At 47.1% G+C, this 11643-nt stretch overlaps 1 protein-coding gene across 1 annotated transcript; it reads right to left on the reverse strand.

Annotated features, from left to right (window-relative positions):
* Positions 1-1232: 1232 nt before the first annotated feature.
* LOC144104260 (vacuolar protein sorting-associated protein 4B-like) lies at positions 1233-11430 on the reverse strand. The gene is made up of 2 exons (XM_077637153.1): positions 10623-11430; positions 1233-1778 (listed from the first exon to the last, which is right to left on the reverse strand). Exons 1-2 carry the CDS (start codon positions 11348-11350, stop codon positions 1346-1348), a joined length of 1161 nt encoding a protein of 386 aa, XP_077493279.1. The 5' UTR covers positions 11351-11430; the 3' UTR covers positions 1233-1345.
* Between the last annotated feature and the right edge of the window lie 213 nt (positions 11431-11643).

Consider the following 11643-nt stretch of genomic DNA (forward strand, 5'->3'; position numbering starts at 1 on the left):
CCGAATAAAGAAGACACGACGCGCGTCTTCTCTCTTCTTTCTTCGTCTTTAAGTTTGCGCTTCCATATTCGTTGAAATTGTCCCGTGTATAGACGATATTTGATAGCGTTCAAGTGGAGTCCGCATATTTGGACACTGCGCCTTAAGTGGGATAATTAAATGGATAATGAAGCGGGCATGTTCTTCCAGCGTTTTCTTCTGCTGTCTTCGTGCCCCAGTTTTGCAGCTCCATGTTCTCGGCGGCAGAAACAAAGTGGTAAAAGAATGCAGCGCGAAAAAACAAGGACGAACAGAAGTGGACAGGACAGGGCGCTGACTACCAACACAGTTATTCAGAAAGATGAGCAGCTTATATAACGCAGTCCAACACCCACGTGACCAGGAAATTAGCAAACGCGTTCAACTATCTAATACAAAAAACAAAACGAAGTACACAATATCAAAGTGATACATATCTAGGTAACGCAATGTCAGCCAAAAGCCGATAAAACCGAGAGGACCACGACGAACCGTAAGGTGCACGCATAGAAAATGATCAGTCAGCGACCTTTGCCGCCAATGCAGCACGAGGCAAAACGAAAACGAAAATAACAATATAGTCACCGAACACTAAGTAAAAGTCGAAGCTAAAAGCAGGGTCGGGGCCAAACGCAACAAGCCCAAACAAGCCCAAACAAGCCCAAACCAACAAGCCCAAACAGCCGCTTTAGCTTTAGAAACAAAGTGGCCAGTGCGTGCTCACCCGCTGGCGCCTTGTATTGTTAGCTCTGAACTGCCCCCAAGCAGGCTTAGCTGCACATTGGAACGATGTGATTGCGTAGTGTTGTTCACGCTACAGAGCTGAACTGCCGAAACTATACGGCGATGACACTTCAACCTGGTCGCGCTTGAGCGGGTCGCAAGACGCTCACGGTGGCATCGAGATGCTTGGTTTGATCCACTGCCAGTTTTTCAGAAGCGCCATGGCGCTTTCTAGCCCTATGAAACTTCAAAGCCAAAAACGAGCCCGGCCTTTACGGCAGAAAGCACGTGAAATGAAACGACAATATGTGAACGCCAGTAGCAGTAAAGGCATTCATTTTTCGAAGAAAAAGAACAGGACCAGGTATGAAAGTTGAGTCATCACTCCCTTTGACGTGACGTTATCGGCGTTCCTTACCCGCACTTTTTTACGAACTATATGCTGACTTAAGAAGCGCTCGGATATACACTCTAAGTGAAAGCGCGGGAGGTCCGGATAATCATGTTTATTTTGTTGCTTGCGAAAGCAGACAATTCTCAGTCCCAAACCAAAAATTTAGTGCGAATAAAAAAAAGATAATTGGTGAGCTGCAGCCACGCGCTTCTATGCGGAAGTGCTGGCGTGTTCTTCCTTGAACTTGAGACATTCCTGGATGTCTTCGGGCGTGTTCCTCGGTTTGTACTGGTCGACGGCAGCACCGACCTCCTCGTAGGTCAAGTCGCCCGAGTCCTTGAATGTGTGCATCACAATGGAAAGGATGTCCTCTCCGCTAAAACCCGACGTCCTGTCGGCCAGCTCGATCCACTGGTCATCAGTGAGCGTGTTGGGCGACTTGCCGACGTGCTGCTTGAAGATGCGGATGCGTTCCTCGGGCCTCGGCAGTGGGATGAAGATGCGCTTCTGGAACGCCGTGGCGAAGAACGAGTCAATCATCTTGGGCGCATTGGTGGTGGCCACGCAGAGGGTGATCTCGGCCGTAATGGTGTCGTTGATGAACTTCACCTCATTGGCGATGCTCTGTCGAAGTTTCTGGTACCTGCGTTTGGCAGAGATGCAGGAGGCACTAAGTGAAATTTCTTTCTAAAAATACCAAAGGACTCAAGTGTCAGGTGTCTTGTTGAACGGCAGAATATCGAAATGTCGCCACTGATAAAAGTGTGAGCCTTGTAAACTGTTCTAAAAAGAGTGTTTTTGCACAGGAACACAGGACAAGATACAGAAGGAACATAGCAAGACTGATTAGAACCAATTTTATTGAAGGCCGTATCGACTAATACGTTCCTTTGCATGCGCACGATATACAAGAAAAAATAAAAAGAACACCTGAGGAAACCAAAAATAAGCAAACCACCTTTCTGGAACGCATCTTCAACTGGCGTACAATAAAGCTTTGCTTAACAGTGTATCCTGCCTGTTTGTACCTTTGCTGCCAACACGTAGCGGCTATCAGAAGGGATCAAAATCACACACGAATTTATCGCGGGGGGGGGGGGAGCGGGAGGGAGGGAGGGGGAATTTAAATGTGTATAGTTGCCGAACTCAGTGACGCTGGCACTTGTGATGCCTTTGCGAAATGGATTCTGTGATTTATTTTTTTTTCATCCTTCCGACAAACCATTTTTACAATGCCGTAGTCATTTAACTCCATATTACAGTTATCTTAATTCTGAGTCACACTTTTCGATCCACAAAACTTAAACAATGCCGCACTGATTGAGAGTGGCGATCTCAGCTAATTGGTCATAAGGGGAAGAGTGCTATAATTACTTATGGGATATTGATGACAGCAGTGCCCACGATGCGCGAACCTCCGAAAAAAAAAATATATAACTGGCCCAGCTATTATTTTCTACCACCGTGTCCATTGCTCCTAGAAAGGGCCACCGCGGTGGCTCAGGGGTTATGGCGCTCGGCTGCTGACCCGAAAGACGTGGGTTCGGTCCCGGCCGCGGCGGTCCAATTTCGATGGAGGCGAAATTCCAGAGGCCCGTGTACTGTGCGATGTCAGTGCACGTTAAAGAACCCCGGGTGGCTGAAACTTTTGGAGCCCTTCACTACGGCGTACCTCATAGCCTGAGTAACTTTGGGACGTTAATTCCCCATAAGCCAAACCAAACCATCCCTTCTAGAAGGAGCGGTCGTCTGAGAATGCCAATCGTTCGGCTTGATACGCCAAGCAGTGCTTTGGCGGCCCGCTGCGGTGTTCTGCTGGTTGCATCCGAAAAAAAAGGCGGGTTGTCGACTCAGCCAGCCTGCAATGTTTTGGTGTCGGCATGTTTTAGTGCGCGCGTATGTGCGGCCCATGGTGCGGGCGTGCCCAGCAAGGAGCTTGGTCTACAGTCAATTTTCGGCCCTGGTCCGCGCATGCGCGCGCCCCACAGTGATAGATATCACCGCATGCTAACACTTGGTGTGATCACGTGGGGACCATTTCCTTTTTACTTTTCGTTACCAGCTTCAAGCTTATCGCCGCACGCGCCCTTTTGAGTTTTTTTTTTGTGCTATATGTTCAAGATGTGCAGCCACCGGCTGAAATACATTTCTGCCATTAAATGGCCCGTCTGTTTGTGGTCCAGGGGTTGCTCGTATAGAAGCGACTGTTGTGCCTTCCTTGGGCATGCTGCCCGAAGAAGCAAACACGATCAGTCAACGAGTTCGCTCGCTTCCCGGCCTATGTCTCCGCTGTGATAACGTGTCAATAGCACGCATTTCTATTTCGGCTTTTATTGGCACCTTGCTGCTGCTGGCTGCTACAGCGTTGCTTCTATATTAACCACAAGATTTAGAACACCGTTCCAGGTACATACGACTGACCCTCCTAGCAGAAATGAACACGGTGGGTGTTCGAAAGATATATCGCCGTCAGCGACATATATTTTGCATGCGCTCGCGCATTTGGCGCGCTTCTGCACAACCTTACTCAAAGGTGTAGAGCCCTGAAGGGTTTCCTCCTGAGCCACATAGCACCACTCCAATAGCTCCAATAGCCAAAACTTTAGGATGGGAGAGGCGCAAACTTCCTCTTGCCGACGAGAGATTTGGAACGCTGTGGGTGGCCCAAAAATAAACCCCGCTGGGCTCTAAAATATTGCGAAAAGCTGTGTACATTCTCTATTTCGTGGACTGAAGAGGCCTGCAAACCTCGCTAGCAACCTGGTGTTTTTCTGCGCCTAATAAATAATCGGATGTATGCCGAAGAGTGAGATTCAAAAAATCAAAGGCCCTGTCCTTTGCAAAAAAAAAAGTCACATTCGCTTTGCAGGACGCCTAGTGGACGTTATTCAAGAGATATCGTTCATCTGTGGCCGCACATACTATCTTGAGCAAAAGTAAGACTCCGCACCCTACTTTGTGTTGCCTGACGAAGTACTCCTGGTGACTTCCCAAATAGTCGGCAAAAAACGCTGGTCCATCTAGGCACCCTACCGATGGATGGGTGGATGCATGGGTGGACACTGCTGAACCCTTTAAATCGGGCGGTGGTTCAAGCCACTTAGCCATGACTTGCGAAATTTTACTCTTGTCCTGATTTTAGCCACCAATCAGATAACCATCGCTTGGTTACTTCTACCCGCTTAAAATCTACCAACAAGTGTGTCAGTACGCCATCTATTATACTGATATGAGAACAGCTGCCGTATATTTGGAGTCTTAGGTTTTACCGGGTGAAGAGAGCGTTTCTACGACCAACTTTCTTCTTTTTAACTTTTTGGCCATGGGGTGTTTTAAGGGTGACCCTTTTTTTCAACAGAGATTGCAGTCGCCAATAAAAAGAGATATTCGACAGCACTCAGCGCTTGCGCTCTTCGTTACTTCGCCCTCGTCGGTTGCCCTGGTGTTTGACTGACGTTATCCTGGAATCGCGAACGGCAGCACTGTTACACACCTGTGTTCGCTGACCTAGAGATGTGCGAGACTATGTCGATAGAGACGCCGACGCTACCGACGACAGGCGGCAGTCAAAGCGCGACGTCCGTTCCGGCTGACGACAGCGAGAAAAAAAATTCAGGGGGGCACTTTACCTAAAGGGTGGTAGGCGAAAGCCTTTAGCTCGGTGTTGCTGCATGGGCTACTGATGTGCGGTTAAGATGTTAAGCACACAATCGTTTGTTAATCTTAAATGCTGGAGACACTGGAGGGCGTTTGGGAGGCATCCGTCTTATTCGACGCCTTTCCCCAAACACTCTCCAGCGTCCTTATTCTAGACATATATTAGTGTGGACAGAGAAAAATAAAGAAAAATAACGTTGCCCAGCCCGCACCGCAAAGACACCTTACGCTAGACATAGGGACGTATATTAGGTAGGGGCAACTTAAGATTTCAAAATAATAAGCCCCTGGCTGCACCACTGCTTAACCTGATTTGAAGACAAAGGAAGAGACCCGAGGGTAATGGTAATTTTACCACCTGTAGGTGGGGAAAATGAAAAAAAAATAGGGGGTGATGCGGAAGCTACATAGCGAAGCAAAGCGGGGGGTGCGGCCTGGGGAGACCCCCTGACCTCCTCTGGGACGTAGCGGAGAAGATGGGCAAAATGGATAGGTTGAATAGTTGTCGGGAAACGGGTTATGAGCATATGGATGGGAATGGGGGCAGCGAGTGTTTTGCTCTGATCCTTCGATTGTCTTGACTCCATTGCTGGTCTGACTGGTCAGGACAAAGAGGGCGTCAAGATTGCCCAATGGTGCAGCCCCGCCCACGGGATGCCCGACTGCCCACCAAACGCAACGGGCTCCGACCACCGGAGACGGGAGAACCTAACCCGGTGTCAGCTTCCTCGGGCCCTTTTACGTCTTTCAGGGTGTGTTTCCAACCTGCCAGCTACTAACCGTCGAGTCTTTTTGTGGTTTTTCAGACACCGGAAGTATGTTTGGCGTGATCTGGAAAAATAGCGGCTTAGGTCGTCAGCCTACCGGCCCTCCGGCCGTCGGCACCATGACCTAACACCTCCGGGGGACCCACTTGTGCTTCCAACCAACCAACCATGCACTTATTTTCTACCCTAATTTGCTCCGCTCCCATTGGGGTACTACTAAAATTTTTCCGGCCAAAAAAAACTTCTTGGACGACGCCATAGCGACTTCCTACGTTCTTTAGCCCGTGTGCCATTCTGTGCACACAAGGCACCACGCCAAACTTCTGATGCTCTCGTCCAACATTTTTGGATTTGTGTCCCCCTTTAATCCATCGCATCAGTTTGCCGCAAGTCATCAGAATAACATGAGTCGCTAAGGCGTCCAAGTGGTTTTTCTGGCCCGAGTAAGTTGAATAGTTCGTGCTCACAAATTTGGGGCGGGCAAGAAGGTGATGGTCACAAGCGAAATTGGCATGGGTGCACCGTTAAGCACCGCGCCCCGTTTGTACACTGCAGCATGGGTGTAGTGTGCAAACTGCCATTGTCTTGCGGAGCTGTGTATATAGGAAAAACGGGGTGATGCCTTAACAATAGGCTGGGTCAACACCGTAATTACCTAAAAGATCGTTACGGAACCTTCCTGAGCATTGCCGTGAATGCAGCTAAAAATAGGAGCAAAAGTAGAAAAAGAATAGGTGTACACGGGTTTTTTCTAGAACCACGGTACTTTTCAGATATCGCGACAAGCTCGTACGTGAGATTATGGAGGCATACCATATAAAGAAATGTCAAAATCTGTGTGTCAGCTAGCCCTCTGGTTACATGGCAGACTGTGAAATTGATATCCTTTTCGATAACGGGTATTTTTGCTGAATTGGTCCTTACCTAGCGATGAGTGGCCCGTGATGTTTCTGATTCCTTTTTTCCTTTTGACTTGAGCTCCAGAGGAGGGGGGGGGGGTTTCTTGTTTTTTATTGATTTTTAAAAGTGACTTGTAGAAATTGCGTGTTTCGGCAATAAACCCCTGTTGAGAGTTAGCGCTTGTGTGCGTCGTTCTCATTTCGTCCCTCGTGTTCCTTTTGCGCATTTTTTTCACCATTATCGTGAAATAACGATGCTGAAAAACTGCGTACAATGAAATAGACACAGGCAGCAGAACAGACAAGAGCGTGTAGCTTGCATTTCATGCAGTGCGAGGCGGCTTTTTGACCACGCATGCAAAAATAACTTTTTCGTTCAGATGCTGTACTAAGCATTTCACCCTGTCTAAGGTGGTCCCTATTCCAGCTTACTAAATCATAATAAATATTTTTTCAGTGAAGAACCTAGCCATCAGCGGGTATCGAAATCAGCAGTTTTGCGAAAAGCACGGTTAAAAGTGGAACGAGGCAGGAAAGTTTTTTCCGATATTCTGTGAGGCGTCAAGAGTCGGCGAAGGCTCGAAGAGAGTCGACCAGCACGACACCAATGGTCTGCCTCCTGCTACTGTCGGCATTCTTAGGGGGCATTGCGACCGCCCTTTGACAAAATTCGGCCGAGCTACAGCCTTTCCTGCATCTTTGAACAAAATGTATCAGTGGGAGCGTTCAACAGCTCGCTGAGTTATATTCCGAATCAACTTACACAGAAAATTTGTATCTTTCCCTAAAAACACATCGACTCGTTCTAAAGGCTTTGAGCGAAGTCCTCCCGGTTGTGATACATGTCAACACAAAAAAGAAATTGCATTCACATTCATTTATTACTTTACATACCCTTAATTCTGTGGAATATTGCATTAGAAATGGGTACAGGAATAAACACAAATACATTACCAAATATGCTAGCGGCTAAATATGGATGCTATACAGTTGAACGAGATGTGTGGACAGGGTATAGAAGCCATGTCGTGTGGAATGCCGTTCCTATGTGTGGCTGAATGAGGGAAGAATAACGCATCTCTTGATTTTAGCTAGACAGGCTAACGTGACTGCGGAGCACGCGCATCTGGGTTGTAATACTACAGACTGCCGTTACTTTATGAGCACCAAGAAAAAGAATGCGACGACTGTCCTTTTGCGGGAGTCACTGCCTATCGAAACCATGCCGAATGCGCCTAAAAAGGCAGCACTTATTAAGCAAGAGACAATAGCGCAGAGTAGACAGGACACAGAAGAAACGAACAACACGAGCACTAACTTCCAAGAAATTTTATTTCACACATGCAACATATATATACATCAAAGACACGTCATCACCAGTGCTAACAGTACCGTTGCCTCAGAAACAAGAGTTCTTTATCACATAGAAAGATAGAGGGAGTGCTTACACATGTCTCACCCGAAGCATTTATCCTTTCAGCTTCAATTATTAATCGTGTGGTCATGTCGCTACTTTTTGCTAGCACAGCAGTTTTTTTCAAAAATTGGCTTGCACGTTTTAGATGCGCATGAACGAATGTGGTCAACAAGTGATTTCTCTTTCCCGTTCTTGACGTCGCGTGCGTGTTCCATAAAATCGCTGATTGAGGCACCTCCCCGTCTGGCCGATGTAATGACCCCCTCACGATAACGGTATTTTGTATACGACACCTTCAAAGCATGTCACATACGGTTTCTGATGACGAGTCGTGCATTCGCGTGTTCTGTTGTTGTTGGTTTTTCCAATCTTGCACAATGAGGCAAGTTTCTTTGGTGCCGAAAATACGACAGTTGCGTTTGCGCGCTGTCCAATTCTTTTCAGATTGTGAGAAATCTGATGCAAATATGGCCATACAACAAAACGTTTCCTTTCACCGAGCATCGAGGCCGGTTGGCATTGATCTTCGTTCAGTTTTCTTAGAAGCTGCTCGGCAATAGACACCTGAACATCGTCAGGGTACCCAGCATCAGTCAGCCGTTTGGTCTGCTCCTTAAAACTTTCATACATCCTGTGCGCACATGATTTTCTCAGGGAGTTCTGAAAACACATGTTGACGATGGCTCTTTTTACTAGTTTGGAATGTGCAGAATGATAGGGTATGCTTGTTACTACGAGGCTGGTAGGCCCAGCAAATATGACTAGGATGAAAGATGAATTTGAGGTCTAAAAACGTGATAGAGTCATTTACTGGAAATTCAGTGGTTAAAACAAGTGGTTCAAAACAGTCCTTCATGATGGATAAAATGCCTACGACCTTTGACTTTAGTGAGCCAGAGTCAGTGTTAACAAATCTCAGTGTTATCAGTGTTATCACCAACAAATCTAAAGATTTTTACGACGTCCTTTCCATTAAGGCGACTAATAGCAGTCTTGTCAAGTTGGGATAGAAACAAGTTACTTAAAACTGGGGCCAAGCATGATCCGATATATATTCCATCTTTTTGAAGGTATGGTTTTCCTTTCCAGTTTATAAAGGTTGATTTCAAATAAAATGCTAAAAGCTCCAGGAAGTTGGGCACTGATATACCCGCCGCGTTTTGGAAGCCAACACATCCGAAATCTTCAATATAATCCTCAACACAGCAAAGCACCTTGTCATTTGGCAACGAATAATATAGATCCTTAATATCCACTGAAAACGCGTTAATACTTCCACCAGGCTAGTGTCGTACAAACTCTATGATTTCACCAGAATTCTTAACAGCAAAAGGATCGTCCACTCCGTAAAAGGTTCAACTTTTCTTGCAAATACATGGAGGCAGTTTTCTGCCTTGTGCCATTTTCAGAAATGATAACCCTGAATGGTTGTTCCGGCTTTTACCTTTTAACGCTGAAAAAACATGTCTAGAAAACCTTTCTTTGACTCACCTATTAATTTGGCAAGCTTGGTAAGGTTGAACCGATTACATAGCCTCTTTGCCTCGGCCTTTACTCTCGATATAGCTATATCATCACTTGAGTCAAACACTGAAGACACGGCTTTGTCTGCCTCCGAAGAGTAAAATTATAAAGATGAAACAGCAAATCCACCTTCTTTGTCTGCCGGAAGTATGGACAGTCCATTTTCCCGCATGTAGGTCTCGACGCGCTTGAGAGGTATCTTGGAACAACCTGCCTTGGAGCGGTACTGTGATAGCAAAAACTGCTGTGCTAGCAAAAGTAGCGACATGACCACACGATTAATAATTGAAGCTAAAAGGATAAATGCTTCGGGTGAGACATGTGTAAGCACTCCCTCTATCTTTCTATGTGATAAAGAACTCCGGTTTCTGAGGCAACGGTACTGTTAGCACTGGTGATGACGTGTCTTTGATGTATATATATATGTTGCATGTGCGAAATAAAATTTCTTGGAAGTTAGCGCTCGTGTTGTTCGTTTCGTCTGTGTCCTGTCTACTCTGCGCTATAGTCTCTTGCTTGATCATGCACCAATAAGCCCAAAAAGCCACGCTCTTGGGCACTTATTAGTAGGAACTCAGTTTCCGTCGACCTCATGTGAGCAAGGAAAAAAAGACCCCTAAAGGGATTTTCATAGTTTCATCTTAGCGCCTTAGCGAATTTAGCATAGCACTATTCGCGCAGACAGGCGTTGTTGGCGTGAATCACCCTTAGCGGTGATTAAGTAAGGCGGGTGGTTGTCATAAAATTCGGAGGTGTTGATAATGATGTAATATATTTTAGCTTCCCATAACGCAGGATTAGGCATTGTGTACTCGAGAGCAATAAAAATGGAAGAAAGAAACGTGTGCGTTCATGAAGAATCGAAGATCTGAAAAACTAATTTGGCTAGGCCATTGGAACAGAAACCGTGCTCTCCACTTCAATGTCTCGACTGCAAACAACCCAGCCTTCTATGATCAAATACTATCGATAACTCATCATCGATGCAGGTTAAAATATTACGCACGGCGCGTCAGGTCCCCATTGCCGACCGGATCAAGCTTTGCTAGGACTCTATTGGCATCCCTATTCGTACGCGTCATCTTCTAGTTTCATTCATCGCTTCAAATCTTGCAGACCATCGTGCGTGTTACCGCATACACCTTCTTCGAGCAAGCATTCTAGTAAAGGGAACGCGCTTGACTCGTCCCTACGGCCGAAGTGGTGAAGAAAAAAACACGCACCTGTGTTCTTCTGCTGGCTTGTCGCACGGCTGAAAGAGCTCGTGGACGTCTTGAAGCACCAGAAGACACCAGGCAGCCAGTCTAGCTGCCTTGAAGAGGGACTTCACGTAAAGGTCCTCTGCACCTTCCGGCGCGTCTCTGATCAACGACGCGACGTTGACGTCGATGCAGACCCAGTCCTTCGCTGCTCCGATCATTGCTTTGGTCAGGTAACTTTTTCCGCATCCAGTCGGGCCGAACAAAAGGATGGACTTCAGGGTTTTCCGCTTTCCGGTGAACATGACCGGATGCTTGATGGGACACCTGTCCAGGATAGCGAGCTTGAGAACGAACTTCGGCGTCTCGTGGCCGATGACGTCCGACCATTTGACAGGCTTGTCGGGTGTGATGGAAAGCACTCCCGGAAGACGGTTGAGGTTCGAGGTCGCCTCGAAGTCGATGGCATCGATGTCCTGCTTGGATCGGTCTGGCTGTTGGTGTGTTGGCTTCCGGTACTTATCGTTGGGAGTTATGATCCTCAGCAGGTCCTCATTGCGCTCCTGGAACCGGATGCACTGGAAGAGCATGTCCTCGATGATTGTGAGGTAGGTCTGCAGCGTCTGCTTGTACATGATGAAGGCCTGCGGTAGGTTCTTATCCCTGTCATGCTGCTCTGCCTTGGTCGCCAGCTCATTTGCTTTTTCCAGGACCGTCTGGAAGGCAGCCGCCGAATACTTCTCGTTAGCCATGGCTTCCTCTGCTGCCGCTTGCTTCCGCGACCGGCAGGCGGAACGCGCTCGTTCTCTTCACCCTCTTCTACCAACAGCCTTAAGCCACAGTGCTGGCCGAGTTAAACACCCAACGCAGGATTCGCCGCCTATAGTGTCTGCGTTTCGAATTTACACTCGCCGCTTTTTCTTCGCTATTCCAGTTCACCCTTTTTCATCAAAAAGTAACACTTCAGTGACTTCATTTTAAAAGCGCGAGGGCAGATCTGCCAAAGAACGCCAAGAATAACGTTGTTCGCGCTGCTGAAAATTCG

The sequence above is a fragment of the Amblyomma americanum genome, chromosome 9 (assembly GCF_052857255.1).
Source record: "Amblyomma americanum isolate KBUSLIRL-KWMA chromosome 9, ASM5285725v1, whole genome shotgun sequence".
Lineage (NCBI taxonomy): Eukaryota > Metazoa > Arthropoda > Arachnida > Ixodida > Ixodidae > Amblyomma > Amblyomma americanum.